The sequence below is a fragment of the Amblyomma americanum genome, chromosome 1 (genome assembly GCF_052857255.1).
Source record: "Amblyomma americanum isolate KBUSLIRL-KWMA chromosome 1, ASM5285725v1, whole genome shotgun sequence".
Classification (NCBI taxonomy): domain Eukaryota; kingdom Metazoa; phylum Arthropoda; class Arachnida; order Ixodida; family Ixodidae; genus Amblyomma; species Amblyomma americanum.
The window spans coordinates 156,309,323-156,331,116 of NC_135497.1; the positions used below are offsets into that span (position 1 = coordinate 156,309,323).

Here is a 21,794-nt window from a genome sequence, read left to right on the forward strand (position 1 = left end):
CTTGGGTGAAATCTCTCGGTTAACCATGGAAAACATCTTAAATCTGAAAAAGCACTTGGGTTTTTTAACCCAAATCTCTGCATGTTAAAAAAAAGTACTCTGTGCTAGATAATACTGAAAGTTATGCATAAAAGTTTTTGACTTCATAAGGTGACACCCGATGGTTTTGGTATTTGATCCATGATTATAAACGTAAAGGGTTTTCTAGAGATGATGGCAGTTTTGTGCCACCTCTTACTGCCAGAAGATGGAAGGGACCTAACTTTTCAAAGTGTAGCTATTCTCCAAAAAGCACAATGTTATGTACAGCATTAAAACCAGGAAAATTATAATTTCCACATCTTGCAGCAGTGATGCATTACTCCCCTCTACTTTTGATTGAATAAGGGCTTTCATGCTTATGGGGATGTGCCTTTCTTTTGCCTTTTAAGGTTTGTCTTTTCTGCATGATGATATTATGTACTGCAGTTTTTGCATAGTAATGACAGTTATGACCAGAAGGCACGAGTACCACATGCTAACAAGCGGTGCAGGTGCACGAGCGTAGCTTCCTATATGCCTACCTGGCCAAATCTTTAACTGGCTCGAGTGTTGCATTGCTAAATGCACCTTGTAAAAGGCTTCTTTTGGGTGAACAGCTGCCATAATCATGCTGTAATTTGACTTATGAGCTGGCATTTGGCAGGTCCTTTTTGTTCATTTAATGTTGATATGGAGTACTTGCCTGATTAGGTCAAAATTGTTAGAAATCTTCATCTACAGCTACGAAGAGACAAAACAAGCAGGATGCGCAACAATGGTTCTGATGGCGCAATTGCACTTACTCTGGACAGAAACTTGTTTACCATGGAAGGGGTGGTAGTTTTGTTTGCCCAGAGGAGGAAGCGAGCATTATCGGAACTATTGCTACTTATGCTGCTTGTTTTGGCTCTTTGTAGCTGCAGACAATGTGGATTTCTAATAAATTTGATCCAATCAAGCGACTGCTCTATTCAAGCATTATATAAATAAAAGGAACCGTTAAGTACCACCTCACGCGCCAAATTACAGCATGAATATGCTGGCAGTTTAGCCGAGAGAAGCCTTTTAAAAGGTGCATTTAGTGATGTAACACTTGTGCCAGTTAAAGATTTGGCCGGGTATACACTTTCACACCTGCTGGATCATTCGGAAAGCAATGGGAAGTGGTTGTCTACTGGACTGCTCCATACTGTCGGTCAAAGCGCTACTTACTAAATAAAGATTCATTCATGAATTCCATAAAGCGGAATGTAAAATAGATGTTTTTCTTTTTCTTGATAAATCACAGAAGGTAATCTGTTTCCCACTCAACTGTATGAAATGAGCACAGTTTTCAGTGGCTGTTTTGGAGCAACTCGCGCTTTGGGCTATTGCTTTTTCTTTCTCCAATGTGTTTTTGATGACAAATCTTGTGTCGAGTGACCAGGTAATAATCAGATATCTCCTAGTCTTTAATGATCCAAAATCTTGTTTTATATTATGTATAAGGTAAGGTTATACAAAGGGAATATGCATTTGTGTAGAGCGTGTGTTCTCTAGAGTTGTAACAGATTTGTTGTTAATGAACAGAGATGTGTAAGTACATAAAAATACACAGATCAACCTTAGGCACTTGAACCTCATCACACATGAAAATCACAAATTATTCTAACATTCTGTAAGCCGTACATGCCATCATTTTTGCTCCTCATGCTGGCCAGCCACACGAGTATGTCCTGAATGTTGGTTTATGCATATTCACCTCTTACTTCTCTTGCCAGCACTTCCTTGTAAGTGCTTCCTTGGTAATGTTAACAGCTGCTTGGCACTGAGAAGAGCACATAAATTATTCCTGGTTGGTAAGACTTTTTCCACTTAAAATGTGCTTATGCACCTCTAGGTGATGGATGTGAATACACTTGATTAAATTATTGTTGTCATCTCTATAAGGAACTTGTTCTTGCTGGTTGCTAGCTGGTATTATTGTTTGAAAATGAAATAAATAATTTCACTGTCAACATGTCATATATCTGGGTTGCCAAGAGCCTAGCTTGCTCTGGTTGGCTTTCGCTTTGGTGTGTGGCCGTGTGCATTGGCCACTAAGACTATTTCTCATTTGAAAATGTCACCTTGTGGCAGAAGAAAGACCTATATCCCAGAGCATGAATTTCTCCAAAACAGCCATTAGAAAGTGTGTGACCATTTTGTATTGACCAGTGGGAACAAATTACCTTCTGTGATTTCTGTGAAAAAAAAAAAATCCCTATATTTATAGAATTCACGAATGGTCTTGATGTAGTCACTTTTATATATGTTTTGCCAAGAAAAGTCAGTTAAGAACAATAACAGTTGTAACATGTTTTGGTTAAATGCAGCTTCCCCTGTAGCCACCACAACTTTTTAACTTCTCTCCAACACATGCACTAGAAACCACTAAAGCTTTCTTGAAAATGTGACAGCATTATCTTTTAAATCTGACCGTGAATGGCTATAGCTCTCAAGCACTTAACGTTGCAGTTTTTGCTGACTAGCTTGGATTGAAAAAAATTGTACCTGAACATTTCTGTCAAGAGTTATGGATATGGTCATAATGTTGACTTTTTATCCCTTGTTTTTTTTTTTTTTGCTGCATAGAGCTAGCAACTAGTGATGCTGTTAATCATGTCAACCCACTATATGTAAAGTATCAAGGTAACATTTTCTTGCATGTTCTAGCATGCATAGTGTTTTTTCATTGTGCATGAGGCATTTTTGTATTTTTTAATGCCAATGCTAGCTTAAGGAATTAGCATAATATCATTCATATAATGAAATGCAAACTCAACCACTAGAGTCATTGTACCGTTGTTGTCGATAGGTTATTTATTGCAAGTGCATTATATTATATTTAGGCCCTTTACGCCATTATGCAACCTTCAGATGTAGTTTACTTGCCCATGCCCTGTGCATGCATCTGCATCTGTGTGTGATCCCTGAAAGGCTTTATAAGAACACACTGATTTAGTTACAACAGAGTTACCAGTGATTTTGCCTAATGGTAAAAGTTCTGTCTTAAGAAGAAAAACAGCACTGGTAAGAAGGCCATCAAAGGAACCATAGAGACAGACTGCTGTCATTTTGGTTTAAAAATTTGAAAGTGATGTTTTAGCTGCACTTTCTCTTTGGTGCTTTTGAATTATGTTAGACTTTTTGCTGAGAAAGCAATTTGAAATTTTGAAACAAACCAGCTTTGAAAGTGAGAAACAAATTAGAACCTTTCTGTACCATGATTAATCAGCTGGAACCTGCCACTTACTTGAAATAACTTCGAATTTAAGATATTTATACTCTTCCGTTTGTTTCTTTTGTTGGAGCATTTCATGATATTGGGACAGATAGCTTCAAGTTTCTTCTTGGTTTCTTCTTGTTATAGAATATTTGAAAAAATTTGTTTCTCCCAGTCTCAGTAAAGTTTATTAGACTCAATTCAGATCCATCTGTTGTTCAAGCTTGGAAGTTGGCTGATGTTTCAATCAAGCCTTATGCTTGGTTTATGCTTTGTTTTAGAACAATTTATATTTCATTTTGAAAAATATTTGGCCCAGTGTCATGTGAAATATTGCAGAAAGTGTTTTTATTTAGTTGTAGGTTTTTTGCACTTCTTACCAGATGTGTTCCAAGTTTTTTGCCAGCACCAGTGAAGTTGTAATGCTAGTCAGTTTATCTGATCTGTCACTGCAGCAACATTATGGTTAAATTGACAAGTGGTTGGAAGGAGCAGAATTTCATATGTGCAGTAAATAAAGCCGAGCAGAATTTCATATGTGCAGTAAATAAAGCCTCTTGACCAATAATTCATTGCTGAACATAGCAGTTTTGCAGCTATGATACTAGCTCCTAAATTTTATTATTTTACGTGCTAGAATTTAAGTTCATGTATGATTTTTTAAGATACAACTGTTTATAACTTTATTTTCCTGCCAGATGAAAGGTTTCTTTTTATTGCCTGCTCTTGACATACTTTTTTATTGTCTGTTCTTGACATAGTTTGCTGTTGTGCCATGCCCAGCTGAAAAAGTCCATTGGTTTCAATTGGAATTTTTCCAGTTGGGACAAGTTAGGTTTTCGGCAGTGTTGGTGGTAATGCCATGGTAACGTGTTATAAGTAACGGCGTTGCCGGTAATGCGTTATTTTTTTCGGTAACTTTGTAACGTATTCGTTATCATTTCAGAATTGTAACGGGTAACATAGTTACATTAACATTTTTCGGTAACGTGAGCTGTCACGTTACTCGTTACTTTTTCTTCCATTTGTCCCCCACCCCACCCCCTTTTTTAGAAAAAAAAAAGCGCAGAGCACCTAAAGTGATGTTGCAAATAAACAAAATGTACAGGTGCTCTTGATGACCCTTGTTGCACGCCAGAAAACACCTGCCCTTGATGACGCACCCAACTGAAAAAAAAAAAAGTCAGAATAGCCATAAAGCACGAACACGAGCACGCATTCACACACTTGGCTTCACCTACCTCCCTTTCCCAAACTACTCACACACACAACTCTCTGAATTAGAAAGTGGAAGCATGCCGGGCATTTTGGAGCATCACATTTTTCAGAATTACTGTAAATGTGTTGAGAGTTCAGCAATGTTTTCTTTGTGCAGTTAGAATTGATGATGAAATGTCATTTTGTGTTTAATGTCACATTCAGAAAATGGCTTCACGATGCGCCACAGAGTTAGAAGCCATAACATGTAACTCTACAGCCACTATAACATTGCTATAAGCTCATTGCACGTTTAAGTATTCTCATTAAATCAAGATTTTGCGTAAAATCGTTGTTTGGGCTAGAATTTTAATATGAAATATGAGCTTTACAAAATTGTTATCAGGAGTTTTTAAGGTAAAGACGCACTAAATAAAATGAATGGGCATAAAGTAATGGCAAAGTTACGTGCGATACTTTTTTGCACTAATGGTAACGTGTTACCTTTTTTTTTAGGTAATGTATGGTGATAACGTGTTCTTTTTTTTCGCTAGTAATGTATTTAGTTGATTTTTTTTCGGTAGCGCCTACAACACTGGTTTTTCAGACACCAATTGGACGCGCTTCCAATTGGTTTCAGTGGTGCCAAAAATCAATTGGTTCCAACTGGAACCAATTAAATTTTCTCCCTGGACCATTGGGGAACATTCTGCCTTGTGCCAACATTTTACAAGGAAGTTGGAATTATGAGAATTGCACACCGTTAGGGAAGTGAAGCCAAACAAACCATCACAAAAGCATCACACACACAAGGAACATAAACTCAATAGATATGCACAGAACACAGTTTTGCTTCCACTTGTATACTCCATTAATGGAACCCTCCTGCTGGAGCCAGTGAACCTTGTCCGTTGATCGAAATTATTTCATTTACTCATGCCCACAGTGGTGATGGAAATGATGAAAACAATTCAGCAGGTAAAGCTTCTAATATCTTTTTGACGGAAACCTCTTTAGTTCACTGTTGTGTGTCAATAATGAGCAATATGTAGCTGTGAATTTGGACCCAATTGGAGTTGCTGGGTTCCAATTGGCACCAGCTTGTCCAACTGGATAAATCCAATTGGTTCTTGAGGTTCCTGTTGGACATTCCAATGGGTTACAGAGGTTACAGGTGGTTGGTGTTCTAGTAAAAAAATTGTCTGCCAATTAGACTTGCCTTAGCAATTAGAATGCTATGAGCATTATAGGACACCAATAACCTGTAACCCCTATAATCATTTGCAATGCCCAGTTGGAATCTCAAGAAACAATTGGATTTATCCAGTCGGACAAGCTGCAGTCGATCAATTGGAACCCAGTGACTCCAAATGGTTCCAGTTAACATCAGTTGGCAAAACCAGCAGGACAAGCTGCTACCAATTAGAACCCAGTAACTCCAATTGGTTCCAGTTAATACCATTTGGCAAGACCAGTTGGACAGCTGCTGCCAATTGGAAACCAGTAATTCTAATTGGTTCCACTTAAGACCAGTTGGAATTCCAATTGGAACCAATGGACTTTTTCAGCTGGGTGTGGCTACCATTCTGACGGATTTCCTTTTTCTTGTGCATGTTGCATTGCTCATGCAAGCCAGTGTGACAACTTAAGGCTGAAGTCCCGTGATTGGGCTGCCATCAGCTATTTTTCACACTGTTTTCACGTCCGCTGTAGCCCTCCTGCTTATGGCAGAAAATCAAGTTTTAGCTAATCAGAAAGAGAAACCTAATTACTTTTCAATGGTATGCATTATTATTAACAATTAATGTTGCTACAAGTGGAGTGATCAAAAAATAGTGTATATAAAAGAATACTTTTGTTTGATTTGCCAACATGCGTGAATATTTTTGGTAATCTTTTGGTAATTTTTGGTAAATTAGGGCTGTTTCTGCAGCATTTAGATGAAATGTTAATCTTGGTAAATGCTGCGCAGTTTTTGGCTCCAAGGTATAGTTATTTAGAACCGGCATTCTAAAAAAGGCCGGAAATAAAAAAATGACATATATATTAAAGGCTCAATAGCTTTTGGTCCAATTGACAGGATACAAGCATATTTGGCACATTTGTGAATTGTGCATATTTGTTAATTGTGTAAAACTCCTTTGAGCTGCACTCAGTATTTCTGTACTTTTGCTGTTCAAATTTAACTGTCAACATGAAAACATTATGCACAGAGGTACGCAGACCTCTGTGGATCACGTTTTCTTGGTGAGGGCTAGCTGTAAACAACAAAAAGTGAAGAAATGCTAAGGACCAGAAGCTATTGAGCCTTTAATATATGTGTCATTTTTTGTATTTCCGGTCCGGCCTTTTTTAGAGCGCCAGTTCAAAATAACTATACCCTGGTGCCAAAAACTGCATAGCATTTACCAAGATTAACATATTCTAAATGGTGCAGAAGCAGCTCTCTTTTAGTGCAGTAGTTTTTCCAAAAATATTCACATAAGCAGGCAGCTCGAACAAAAGAATTGTTTATACAAAGTTTTTGGCTCGCTCGTCTTGCACCAACATTAATTGTTAATAATCACGCAAAGCACTGGAAAGTAATTATGTTTGTTTTTCTGCTGAGCTAAAGCTTTTTTCCAAACATAAGTGAAAGGGCCACAGCGATTGCACAAATTTGCTCAAAAACAGTGGGTGGCAGCTGCTGGTGAAGGACACCCACCTTAAGGCATCATACTCATTTAGTGTGTTTTGTGCATTCAAAAGATTACTTCATGTTAAATTTTGCCTTCTAGCCTCGAAAGCAAAAGCGGAAGCAACGCCATGCTCAACGTCTTCCACGGTGAGAGCCAGTTATTGCATGCCGAGCATTTTTTCGCATTAATAGTTTCTTTTTTTTGGACTGCAGTAATTGCTGTGAAGCACATCAAACTGTTAGTCATGACTGGTGCTGCTGTGAATTAGCTCATGTGGGTGCGTATGAGAGAGAGAACGGATTTTAAAGCGACCAAACCATGACAGGCATGCTGGAAAAGAGGCAGCATCCCTCTGTCAACAGTTATCAGTGAGTGCAGTAAAGCTGGATGCCTCGTGTAATACATAGACAGTGAAGCACATAATAGGAGAGCTACTAGATTGGTAAGTAATAACTTCAAGAGGTGAAAAGTAGACTACGATGCAAGAAAAGAACCAGTGGAACACTTTCTAGGACTTAGCTGATGTGTTTTTAAAATGACGTTCTTTCAGAAAACCACTGCATGGTTTTGTTTCTACATCACAACCACCTCATGATATGCAGTATGCAAATGTTGTAAAAATGAAAACAGAATGTCTTAATCTGTTAGTATCTGCGAACCTAAGTTGTTTATTGGTTAGGCAGGTAGATTGCATGCTGAGGTACTGGTCCTTGTTTTTCTTGCTTATGTAAAAAGCTTCAAGAAGTTAGTGATCATATCTAATTCTACTGCATACCAAAATGGTCGTTGCAGTGAAAACGAGTCTACATTTGCACCGATGACAGTGAAATGGCTAGTGACTTCCTGCTTCCAACTTAAATTATTTATTGTGCTAGTGAAATGTGATTTGTACACTTCCCTGTTTGCCTAATGTAACCTTTTTCACTTATCATGGTGATCTTACTGGTGTCCTTACTATAGTGCATTTGACGAGTTTGTTCAGATGCTTTGTTTTTCAAGACTTCTTCATATAAACCTCTGGATTTCCATGGACTCAAACTGTCTAGTCTGCAAGCATGCAGCTCACTGGTATACTCTGCGAAAACTTTTTCTAGCAGTGAAGGGAAAGCTATGGAGCTGAAACATGCCCGCTCTTCCTATGCAGCTAAACATAACCTCCGCTTTCAATTATTAGCTCTCGCTTAGAACGTAGTACCTGCATTGTCAATATTTGTTTTTAAGGCATATTTCAAACACAACTGCCAACTTTCAACGTTAGAAAGTTAAGAAAAAAGAGTTTTCTTGGTTACAGCGGAGTCGCAAGGCACATCTTTTCACAAAAAGATTCCATAGATGGTGCCAGCTACACCAGCAAAGGAGTGAAGCTGCCGCAGAGAAAGCAACGTGGCAGGTGGTCTGGCGCACTATCATGCGGATGGGCTGTATGATGGAATGACGCAGTTACGGATGCTCCACCCCTTTAGCCTTCCCTTCATTGCTAAGAAAAGCTGTCGCTGAGTATAGTGTGTTGCAATACAGCAAATTGTTCGCAGCAGAATGGAAGCTATGAGCACGCAATGAAGATTTCCACAAGCGTCTGAAACCATGCCTGGAAACTGTGGCCTTGTGCTTGCAGCTTTGATTGTGCTATGAACAAGTTGTCAGACTTGGGTGCTGGTGCTGCATGCGAGGTCCCAGAATCTCTAGAGTAGAGGAATAGACGGCATATCTAACCCAGTAGGAAAGGTTTACAGTACACTCTGCATTTACCCAGTCATCGCATGCCCACAAATTAATGTCATGTGTATCACACCTGTTGGCGAAAACCTTTGATATGGAGTGATACTGTCAGTGCCAGGAGCTTGGTTTCTCGAGCAAACTAACCCCTTAAGGGTTCATGATGACCTCAGCTCATCACGAGCAATAGCCACATTTTCGCTTATGACGAGCTCACCTCGTCATGGCTGTTTCGCTGCTGTATAAATGGCTTTTGACGAACTGTGCTCGTCATATGGTGCTTTTACATTTAAAACATAGATGGCAGCACCCATTCTTTCATCTGTGCTTGTATTGAATGAGAGTTTCCACACTAGATGGCAGAAGGCGTTCCTTGTGTGTTGAGCCTCATCTTGTTAGCATCAGATTTTCCTGCGCTTTCAGACAAACATGTCATCATCCATGCATCATTATTCTGAGAAAGGATGTTATCCATCAGATGATTATAGTGCAAGCAATAAGGATGTCTATTTCAAGTTTTATTCTTCAAGTGAAGAAGATAGTGCTGAGATAGTGACGAAACATCCACGAGGAAACGAGGATCTGGTGTAGGTAGGGCAAAAAGGTCCTGTGCGGAGTGCCGTCTTTTGAGCACTACCATCCCGTTGATAGTCTCCGGTAGTTTGGAGGGAATCAATAGATGAATAGTGCATTTTGTTTACCACTATTCAAAACCAACCTTTTCTCTCTGAAGTTCAAAGAGCGTAAAATACATAATGGTTAATAAAACATTATTTTCTGTTGTAAAATGTTCTCACAGATATTTTTGTTTCAAACATGTTAGTAAAGCATTTCGCATCATTAAAAAATGGACCTATCTTGCTACTTTTTTTTAATGAGTCCTTAAGAGGTTAGTGCATTCAATACATTGATGTAGACATAACAACTGATGCTGAAAGCATCACCATATCTCTCTCTATGTAACCTGCAAGCAAAATAAATGTGCTAAAATTTTGTTTCTGACCCCTTTAACACCTTGGCTTTTTGTGATTTTCATTTTTTAAATTCAGATTTTATTGCCATTTGTGCACAATCTGCTACCTTACTGAAGCTAACTAGATTCATAGCCAGAGGCTAGTCATGGATACATACACATAAATATGAATGACAAAAGGTGGAAGACTGCATGTACAAACAAAAAATGGTTCATGCATCATTACGAGGGAATAAACCTACATGCTATTCCTGTATTTTTAACACTTCGGTAATAAAATCACAACATTAACACAATTGTGAAGAGAGAAGTATTAGTTTCTTATTGTCTGTATAGCAGTTATACACTTGACTATGAGTACAATACGTACTGTAGCAACTGCTGCATACAGATGCGACCAGTGGAGCAGTGTTTTATTATTTGAATAGAAAGCTTGGGATGAAAATACGTTACACCTGTACTAAACTTGTTCGCATCTAATCAGTGTATGTCTACCTACAGAGTTTGGATTGTTTGATTTGAATTGAAAAAATATATACTGTTGTACCTCATTATAACAAAGTTGAAGAGGCCCAATGATTACTTCGTTATAGCTGTAGCCTCGTTATAGTTTGTGTTGACCAAGCTTCCAAGGTGAATCGTCATTCCTCTTCATTATATCCATCATTTCATTATAGACCATTTTGTTGTAACGAGGTTCGACTGTATAATAAACACATTAATGTGTTTAGCATAAAACAATTAAGAATTAGAATGGGAACCTCTTGAAGTGAGAAGGAGAAAGCTAAGGCTTAAATTTTTTCATAATATATATCACAATAGAATTGCTATTCCTAGAGAAAAGCACATTTTCCATCCACACTACAGATCCGAGCGGGTTGATCATAACAATGAAGTGCGCGAATTCAGATCAAGAACCGATTTGTTCAAGATGTCGTTCTTTCCACACACTGTTCAAGAATGGAATGCTTTATCTTCATTTCTTGTTAATATTTCTGACAGTGAAGTGTTTGCATCGTCATTGTGGCTGCCCTTACAATTTTTCCTTGTTTTGTACAACCTACCCCCCACTGTAATGCCACATGCGGCGCTGTGGGTTAATAAATAAATAAATAAATAAATAAATAAATAAATAAATAAATAAATAAATAAATAATAAAATAAATAATAAAAATAAATAAATAATAAATAAATAAATAAATAAATAAATAAATAAATAAATAAATAAATAAATAAATAAATAAATAAATACCGGGTGTTTTCTTCAATGTTTACAGATTGTTTTTTGAAACCCTGTGAGAGATATGTCGGTGTTGTCTGTGCAGGTGGATTGTACAACAAGGCAGACATTATGTACATGATAGAGCTCAGTGATTAAATGATTACTTAACTAAAATTAACTAATCAACTTTTTTACTTTTGAATTCAAGGGCCGATATTATATTAAGAAATTGTAGGCTGTCAACATAGAAGCTGAGTCCAGTTGTTAAATTTTTAAAAATCGAAAATGCATTTAGAAATATTTAATGTCAAAAATACATATAATTTAGCTCGTAAATTTGGTTTCCCGCAATCCACATTTTTAAAATGGCGTTGCTGGACATAGTATTTTTGCTGAAATCCAGTTAACTGCTTCTATGGCATAAAACAGACAAACAGCTTCCGTATTCATTGTATTAAAAATGTGAGCGACGCTATTTTAAAAATGCGGAAAGGCAACTTTACGAGCTAAGAAATGTGTAGTATTTTGACGTTAAATATTTCGAACTGCATTGCAGATAAAGAAAATTCAAAAACTTGACTCAGCATTTCAGTTGACGGCCTTCAATTTCTTAATATAATGTGGGCCCCTAAAATGAGATGTAAAGAAATTGATTAGTTAATTTTAGTTAATAAATCGTTGAATCACTGAGCTGTATCATGTACATAATGTCCACCTTGTTGTACAATACGCCTCCTACACAGACAGCACAGACCTTTCGCAGGGATTAAGGTAACGATCTGTAAATATTAAAAAACACCCGGTGTGTGTGTGCGTGTGTGCGCGTACGTGCGTGTGTGTAATGATGTAGAATTCATGTTTTGAAATTAATTTTTAATCAAAAAAAAGTTCAGTAGTCTTCACATACTGAATCTCAGCTAGCTGACTGTGGGTGCAGCTATGGGTGCAGTGTGAAAGTGGGATAGTTGGATTAAGTAACATGGTTGTGCATTTTGATGCAGAGATGGTGAGACGGCTGAGGTGCCCAAATTGGAATTCTGAGATTACAAAAAGTACACAGCCTTCGAGAATGTGGAGCGAATTGCTTTCTGGCACTCGTACTTGGTTAAGTGCTGAGGCTTAGCTGCTCTGTTGAGCCTCTCAGTCTGTTGCGTGAATGTTGAAAGGAAGTGCTTTTTTATAGCTAAGAATCTTCAGCTAAAACCACTGAGTGAAACTTTATTAAAAAAAACTTGGAGAAATATATTTCATTTATTACAACCAGATAAAGTGATTGCAATATCAAGGCCACTAATTAGAAAAGCATCATTCCACTTGTCTAAATATGGCGGATGTAAAAGTGTAGCTTGCCTGTTGCTTTCACATGTTTGTTTTTCATGTATTTGCTTTTCGTGCAACCCAGTTTTCAGAAATCAACTTCCACTTAAGACATTTTATCACGGCATGATCACATTATTTCCAGTTTTTATTCTAACAGTAGCACTTCCTTCTGAAAGTACAGCTCTAACTGTGACCATTTCTGCATTAAAGGGCAACTGCGTAGGTTTTAGAAATTGACGAGCTTAAGAGAGTCGAATGTGTGAAACTTGCAGGCAAAGCATGTGAAGTCCTTTTGGGCTAACATTTGAAATGGTGACCTAATCGCCAATTAAAATCACGACGGCCTTCAAGCTTCTCCGCAGTGCATAACGCCAAGTTTGGGGACGCATGATGACGTCATCGAAGGTATCGGTACATTTCCAATGCATAAATACCTGCTTTGAAGGAAATAAACCTACACCACAGACGTCAAAGCCCGCCGAGCGTTGTTCGGCAGCATCCAATGAGACATGGCAGGGTGTGGCTGACGGCAGCGGTCATTTGAAATCATGCCTTCTGTGACGTCACACTGAACTTCCCCGCACTCCTCCGGCACTTTGTGGAGAAGAGCAAAATTCAATTTACGAGTATGTGACTATTTTAAATGCTAGTGCAAAAACACTTGGCATACTTTACCTACAGCCTGTATAGATTTGAATCCTTGAATATTGCGAAATTCTCAAAAAGTGGTGCAGTTGCTCTTTAATTATTGGTACAGTAACTGCTCGTGCTAACCAAAAAGCCAACAACCTTTATGTGACTTTTGACCTCAGAAGGGTACATCTCACCAAATACAACCAGTAATTTTTCTTCAGGAAAAGTATATTTTCCGAAAAAAAATTGCTTTCTGCAGTAAACTCCAAAAGTACTCCGCTGAATTAAAAAAAATAATGTATGCTTATGTTTTGTGCATATATTGAAACTGCACTGCAAAGCTGAAAAAATAAAAGGAGAGAGGGGGTGGTGCAGGATATTGCCTTCAATGAAGTGCTTAGCAGTTGTCAAGGTGTTTCTGCATACATTGAAGTAAAGGGAGCAGAAGTAAACAGTAAACGTTGTGCACTTCATACCCGTGCCACATACACACAAGAAATGGCAGTAAATGCTTGAGTTCTTAAGTTTATTAATGCATTATTTTCGGAGTTCATGACTAGATTTCATGTCAGTATATGAAAGCCATGGTCACAATAATGCCTACAAGCCAGTCAGAAATTTTGCCTTATTAAACAGCACTAATGAGCACAAAATCTCAGTAATGCTGTCTGAGTGTAATATAAAAGTCATTTTGCAGAAAATGTTGCTGTTCTTGGTTGAGAAGTCGAAAAAGTAGCCATAAATTGATATGTGTCAGCACACAAGCTGAGTAAAAATGGCGCTATTTGCATTTAAAATGCAGGAGGTTTGCCTCATCTGACTGAAAGTTATGAATAAATTATTTGCTACTTGATAGGGCAGGTAGTGACTGCTGTCCAGATCATGAGAGGGAAATAACTAGAAGAATAAGAATAGGGTGGAGCACATATGGCAGGTTCTCTCAGATCATGAATGGCAGTTTACCAATATCCCTCAAGAGAAGAGAATACAGTAGCTGTATCTTACCAGTATTCACCTATGGGGCAGAAATGTGGAGGCTAGCGCAAAGTGTTCACCTCAAGTTAAGGACAACGCAGTGAGGTATGGAAAGAAAATTGATAGCAGTAATGAGAGAACAGAAGCGGGCGGAGCGGGCGAGGGAACAAACGCGGGTTAATGACATCCTTGTTGAAATCAAGAGGAAGAAATAGGCTTGGGCTGGGCACGTGTTGCAAAGGCAAAATAACCGCTGGTCCTTAAGGCCGGGTAACGGAGTGGATTCGAAGAGAAGGCAAGCATAGTAGGGGATCGCAGAAAGTTAGATGGGCAAATGAGATTAAGAAGTTTGTGGGGATACGGTGGCCACAGCTGGCTAAGGACAGGGTTAATTGGAGTGGCATAGGAGAGGCCTTTGCCCTGCAGAGGTCATAGTCAGGCTGCTGCTGATGATGATGAAGAAGTTGTTCCTAGCAAACTCGCATGCTTTTCTGTGTGTGGATTGGGGATGAGTGTTTGCATTGCTCGGGCGAATGAGTTGTTGCGAACTCATTTGGTTGCAAATGGCAGTAAGACTAATGCCATTAAATTTGAGTGTGTGGCACCGTGTGAATGGCATTAAACTTAGGGCAGGAGTGGTAAGAGCATAAATTAACTAGCCCTGTTCTCTATAGCCTTAAAGCACGATTTCGATATTTATTTGCATGGTCTAGCTTTACTAAAGGTAAAAAATAAATGGAAAAAACTAAATAGTCCATGCAAGTTATAGTCAGCAGAAAGTGGCTAGTTGAAATACGTGTGCTGCATAACGTCATCGAGAATGTCGCGCATACGCCTCTGTCGCATGTCTGTCACAGCGAGATACCAGTTCGTCTGACCTCTTCACGCCTGGCAGCTTACCCTGAGTGGAGAGCAAGTATTACTTGAACGTTACTGAATTTGCAGTTGAATAGCACCGAATGGCACGCATGTATTCATGAAAGCACACGAAGCCGCACTGAAGCAGTAATCGCTACGCCTAAAGAAATATGTGTCCGAATATAGCAGCGTTTGTTAAAGGGGCTGTGAGACACCTTCTGAGGAGAGTACATAAACTCGCTCAATCACTACATTCTCTTGTCATGAACACCTGGGCCAAATAACTCACTCTACACACAGCAGAGAACCCACAATCGCGCAAAAGTGTTGTCTTGTCCTTTCGGGCGACTTTTTCTTGCTTGCACCCTTCTCTGTCGCACGCTTATGCGTAATTCTGTTCAGAGATGGCTATTGGTTAGATTCTTTTTAGGTGTCACACAGTGACCATGGCCGCGTCCAGTCAGCATTGTAGCTCAGGCGGGTCAGGAAGCTCGATCAGCCCGCTGGGGCTGGCGGATTGAGCGCCAACCTTTGAACGTGCTAGAAGTGACAAGGGGAGAGGGAAAGGTGTGAAGGTGCCGAAATTTAAATTTTGATTACAGATAACTCAGCTTTTACAAAATGCAGAAAAAAAAATCTCTGCAGGAGGATATTCGTGAAGCGGTGTCCTTTAACATCCTGGGAATACAGCACCCTTATTGAGAGTCCCGTTCAGAGCCCCTTTAAAGGACTATAGACACCAAATTTTTCCTTGTGTGTTTACTTTTTTCAAACGATGCTTTTGACATTGGTATTCTTGGAGCACACCGTGGTATTCGTCTACGACCGCTAAATAATTTATAATTGAATTTATTCTGGACGCTGTTTCGATTTCAACTGCTGAACGATGGCTATGACGTGTAGTGGATGTTTGGGTCACGTGAGGACTGAAAAATGTGCTGTATACCTATAATAGTTGATCATCGATCGTTTTTTGTCATTCCAGATAATGAAAGAGGCTGGCTTAAGCGTTGTAGTGAATAAAAACTATGTTTCAGCGGTTATATTACAATTTTTAGAGCATCAGCTGACCTAAACATCAACTACACGTCACAGCCATCGATCGGTCGATGGAACCGAAACCGAAACAGCACCTGAGGGAGAAATGCAATTATAAATTATTTAGCAGTCGTAGGCGAACATCACGCGGTAATCTATCTATTTTAATGTCTAACGCATCATTTGAAAAAGAGAACAGGCATTAAAATTACGTGTCTATAGTTCTTTAAGATATGCTGCATATTTTACGAGTAAGATAGCGTGCAGTGCAGCTCCACTGACTGAACCGACGTATCGTTGCCATGGCATCGAGCAAAAAAAGAAAACATCTTCCAGAGACGGATTTGAGTTACCGACGGCGAATACAAAGCAGCTTCAGCTTCTGGTGTCTCAGACAATCCGGCCATCGCCGTAGCCTCTCGCGTTGTGCACATATGTGCGCCAAGTAGTTGAAACCGAAACTAACGGGAGTTACCTACCCTTGGTAGCGCCAGGGGGCCCTGTAATTTTAAATGGAAGTACGCACGTGAGCGCCACCGCGAGCGCCGCGTTCGAAATTCACCAGCTGATCTTGGTTACCGTGTTGCATTACTGTGTGTTACTGTGTGGCTTGGTTACTGTGTGGCATTGTTTTCTACTGCGGTTCCACCGCTCATAGTAGAACCTCGTAGAACTATGCTTTCCGGAATCGCGGCCTACGTGTTGTTGCAGGTGCGAACCGTTGTCAAATATATCGAGCTGCGAGTTTTCCAATTTTGCGCTGTAACTTTAATTTTGATACAGCGCAGTGAAAGGGGTAGGACGGAACGCGCGATTCCCGTCTTCTTCGCGTCCCGTCTGCCCCCCGAAATGACGCTGTTTCAAAATGAACGTGTGCAGGCCTGCCCGCTTCTCAGCATTCATTCCCGTTAAAGCCACAAGTCTTGGGACACATGCAGATAAACTTTGTGCAAGCACTGGTGCATGTGTTGTGCGTGACGACTGTTTTTCAGCTGATGGGCTTCTAATGTTCTCTTACTCCACCATTATGTTGTGTTAACAAGTGGCATTAGTTTAGTTTGGTGGTAGTCATGAATTTGCACTAAGAAGACGTCAGCTTCCTCTGTTTTGCACTTGGAATGATTTAAGCATGCATGCATTACAAAAATTGGTTTTTGGCGGCGGCTGCGTATACTGGAAGCCCTCCACTACTGGTGCTGTAGTGGAGGGCTCCGGAATAATTTCGACCACCTGAAGATCTTTAACGTGCGCTGACATCGCACAGCACACGGGCGCCTTTGCGTTTCGCCTCCATCGAAACGCTGCCACCGCGGTCGGCCGAGCGCCCTAACCGCTGAGCCCCCGTGGCGGGTATTACACACTGAATTCGTTTTGTCTCTCTCTTTTCGACCATCACCCATTTGCAGCTTATTATTGGCTGTCACTTAGCGCAGTGCACGTCATGTATTAGAACTCGTTGTTGCTGTCTCACTGCTGGTCATGAAAATGCACTTGTGAAATTTTCACTGCAGGAAGAAGACGGAAGTAATTCATCACCAGAGACAAATGGTGAGTCAATATCACTGCTTTAATGTGCGTTTCAAGCGGCAGGCTTATGTTTTTGTTCTTGTATTGATATGCCGGGAATGCCACTTTGTGCATTCTTTCAATGACAGTGCAGAAGCAATATTTTATTAAAGCACAGCAATGCCTAGCTGTTCTGGCTGTACCTTGGCATTTTTCAGTACTTGTAAGCGGCTGTGATAATTTGTTGGCAGTTAGGAACCCGCAGCCTTAAGCAAAGAGTATCGCACATACCCACTAGATGATCTGCAAAATTTTATGTTGGCGTTTCTGCAAAGCCGCACCCAGCCCAAAAACTCACTCGTACTGGATTTGTAGTCCATGCTCGGAACACTGAAGGAGGGGGGGGGGGGGGGGGGAAGAAGGACTGGGAACATATTGGTCAGCTTTCGCTTACAATCTTTTTCAGACCTGTGTAATGAAAAAACCTCTGGTGCTCTGAATCCTTTTTTTTTTCCTTCATTGAAGGTAAGCTAAAGACAGACAGATGCTGGTGACTTGAGAGGGGAATGGAAAAGGATTATTTTTCTGCAACAGTTCCCATCCTCTCCAAGTTTCGAAAGCAGATGTTAGTCACCTGGCATATGCGAAGGACACGCATGCAGGCATCTATTAATGAGCATATTGGGTCGGCCTAAATGTATACTTGCTTTTCATTTTTGAAAATAAATCCTAGAGTGTTGCCTGTGATTGAGAGTTTGTGATTCAGTTAGTTTTTAGTCATGCCTGTTAAAGGGACTATGCAACGAATAAAAGGTCACTTGTAAATGTTTTCAATGCTTAGAAATGATGCTAAGAAGCATTCACACCAAGTATAAGTCTTCAGAACTGAGCCGGCAATTTATTATGAACTTTTAAAAACCGCGTTTTTCAAAATTCGCGGGCCGATTAGTCTGCTCGTAGTGACCGATTTTGGAACTAAGATCGTGAAACAAAGACGTCACACTACCCATGACGTCGCCAGGCCACCACATGCTCTCATTCGCCGGAGCCACGGCAGCCACGACGTCACGGGCACACTTCCGGTAGCCGTGAAAATCGTCTGCTCGTGCCGCCGCGCAACCCTCTTGGGCAAGCGCGAGCCAGGGCATTGCCTTCGTGCATATGGTTTTAATTTTTCCTCTGCCGCCTCATTCTGTCGGGAATTCTGGAGCCACTTGCATGGCTCTTCGTGCGCACGCATAGGGCTCGATGCCAATCGCGGCCGTAAAAGCGAGCAGTCGCACCTCGAGGTCCGGGTTTATTGCCGCTAATTACCACAGATCACAAGCAAAGAAACCCGACGCGCGCCGCAATCCAGGAAGGCGAAGAGACCGGAGAGGTGCCGCCACACCGCCGACGCTGCTGCTGGGGGGGCTAGGAGCGACAACCGGAAGTTGCAAAATAAACATCAGCGGATGACGTATTCATGGGCGGGGCCCAATCCCAGAGCTGTTTTCTTTATTTTTTTCTGGTGCTCCTCGTGTACGAGTTGAGGGGGGAGAGAAGGAGCGTAATTTTTAATCGTTTATATCTTCGCTGTTATTGATGCTAGCTCAAAAATTCTTGCACTGTGGTGACGAGGGATCGAATACCTATCTCTCGTCTGTTTTACGTAATCTCAATTAATTTATTGCATAGTCCCTTTAATGCTTCTGGCTTTTCTAATCTCGTGTACAAGTTACCCTGCCTAACTGTTAGATACAGTCCCTACCAACCTTATTGGCTTGGGCTGACCGGTCATAATCCTTTGCAATTTTACTTTGGTGATTGAAAGCATCGGTCAAATGTTTAGGGGAATTACCATAAACATTTGACCAACACCTTTCCTACTTTGAGTTATTGATCAATTCGCTCTCGCCCTACCATAAGCTTGCCGTCCCGGTTAGCTCAATTGGTAGAGCGACTGCTCCAGTGTAGTGGTGGTCCCTGGTTCGAACCCTGGACCAGGACGAATTTTTCTTTAACTGCGAAGTTTCAAAGAAAGCTATATAGCTTTCCCTTGTAGCCGTATGGCTGCGCTTGGGTCGATGCCAGTGAGCAATTACTTTCTTATTATTGAAAGCATTATTGTTATTACTACTGAACAAAATGCTGCTATCACTTACAGCTGCTCTGCCGCATCATCAGATGACATCTAGAAGTTCAAGCTTCCTTCTTTCGATTGACGATTTTTCCAGGCAGTTGTCTTAAGACACTTCTGGAGTTTTAAGATTAACAGTGCTGCTCCCTGCATTTTGCGTAACCAGTGCAGGTTTGCGGTCCCCAAATTTAGATTTGGATGAGCAAGGCACTGCACTTATGTTCCTTAATTTTTTAATAGACTTCCAGACGAAGTGTTCGCAGCTGCCTCATTGAGTGCATTAAAGCGTCTTATAAGAACTTCCTGTTAAGAACTTAGTTTCTTCCTATTTCCCTGGTAAGTTGTAAGAGAATGACATGTTCATTCGTTTGGTCACGTTTTGAAAGTGTAATATACAGTTGTGACTTGGCAAGAAATTTTGTAGGTGCTATATGAACCGCATGCCAATGTACCAGCAAGTTTCTTGTCTTAATGGGCCTTGTCGCTTTGACTGGCCCGCATTGTTTTGCAATTTCTATTTTCTGTAGGCAAGAAATATTATTGTTATTATTATTATCATTGTTCTTGTTGATTGTTGTTGCAGAGAATCCGATTCAGCAGAATTCGGCCTTTTTTTTTTTCATTTTAACGTGTACCTTGTTTCCAGGGTAAAAAAAGTTAGCTTCGGTTCAACTACTGCTAAACCTGGTGCCGAATCCACGAAACAGTTCGCTTTGGAACGCGTTCGCCTTCTCGCCACCTCGCTCCATTGGCCGTGTGTTGTCACCGCTGGCGGTGACATTGCTTCACGGAGGCGGGACCACGGATTTTGTTTAAATCACGAGACATGTCAGTCAAGTGAAAGCAAACGCGTTCGGTCGCTGTGTGTGGAACTCTGAAAGTAGCGTTCGCTTCGGCGCGAGAAGAAACATGCCGGTACCTCCCGTCGCCCCACTGTTGTTAGCGGTGCTCAGCGAATGTTATCAGCGGTCGCGTGTGCATGACAACCCTTTCGACATGCATGACAATGCCTTCCAAAGGCATTTCAGGCTGTCAAAGGGACTTGTACACCGGCTATGCGAAGAGCTGAAACCCCCACCTTGGACTAACAAGGAAAAGTGCACTCACAACAGAGCGCAAAATACTCTGCGCGCTACGGTTGTTCGCTACTGGGGGCTTCCAGGCAGCAGTCGGCAGCGAGGCGACTATATGGCTCCCGCAGTCGTCTGTGAGCCGGACGATTTTGGCCGTCGCTCAGGCAATTGTGCGTGTCAGCACGAGAGGTTAAAAACGCGCCGAAGTTAGCATACGGCCCCTTAAAAATACAAGCAACCGAGATGGGACTGCCCAACAAAGCCGATTGGCTGTTGCCTAGCCCCTCGTCCTCCTGCAGTGTTCTTCCCATCCTTCTCCCCCCCGATGCCTACATCAAATTGACGTCACGGCAAAGCAAAAGTGTTCCAAAGCGAACTCTTTCGTGGATTCGGCCGAAAGCTGTGGTGTATTGGGCAACTAGACATGGCTTGGCACGTGTAACATTCAGTGGGATCCGCACACTGCATAGGCAGTACGCCCACCCTGGCAGGTGGCAGTAAAATTAATGGTAGATCACGAGAGGGTGGTCACACAATGCATGGAGCCCACATCTCTCTCACCACCGCCAGGTACCTCAAAGCAGGATTGAGGCGTCCACTGTCCAAAGGAGCCAGTTATCTGCCTTCCTTTCATCAAAATCATCTGAGTCTAAAAAGTTGTCAACGCCAAGGGCAGGCATTGTAATGAACGCCGAAGGTCTATAGCTTCAGTGCCGTGTTTCTGCTACAATGTTGTGAATGCCAAGGCATGCAGTGCACATCTGCCACTACTGCCATGCAGGTTAAATGGCGACTGAGGTGTCCACTGTCCAAGCGGGCCAGTTATGCACCTTGCCTTTGTTTTGGAAGAAAATTGAAGATTGGTTTTGAAAATTGGTTTTGAGGAAAGGAATGGTGCAGTAACTGTCTGGTATATATAAGGAAGGGGTGAACATGGTTGGACTGAAGGTTTCAAGGTCATTCTCCGGCCTATGGGACGACTGCTTTACCTAGCATAGTGAAGCTTTCGCTTCTAAAGGAAAAATGCACGAGGAAGCAAGTATGTTTTGGCATGAGCGTCACCTTTCTGGGACTACTCATTGCCTCTCTATTGCCATTCATTATGGTTGGAATGTTGGATCTTATTGAATGGTTATTAATGAAAGGTGGCAGTTTTTACATATGCTAAAGCCATTGTTTGAACTCCATGTATAGTGAACTGCTTTCAGCCAGAGGCCAGAG

At 41.0% G+C, this 21,794-nt stretch overlaps 1 protein-coding gene across 11 annotated transcripts in view; it reads left to right on the forward strand.

Annotated features, from left to right (window-relative positions):
* CYLD (ubiquitin carboxyl-terminal hydrolase CYLD) overlaps positions 1–21,794 on the forward strand; it is a 134,443-nt gene that overhangs the window by 71,058 nt on the left and 41,591 nt on the right. For 6 of the 11 annotated variants that reach the window (XM_077647439.1, XM_077647440.1, XM_077647443.1 and 3 more), the window contains 3 exons: positions 2,635–2,691; positions 7,240–7,286; positions 17,387–17,423. In XM_077647439.1, the coding sequence (XP_077503565.1) occupies positions 2,635–2,691; positions 7,240–7,286; positions 17,387–17,423 (141 nt within the window). The remainder of the gene's footprint in view (positions 1–2,634; positions 2,692–7,239; positions 7,287–17,386; positions 17,424–21,794) is intronic. The other 5 variants (XM_077647441.1, XM_077647442.1, XM_077647445.1 and 2 more) reach the window with 1 other exon arrangement.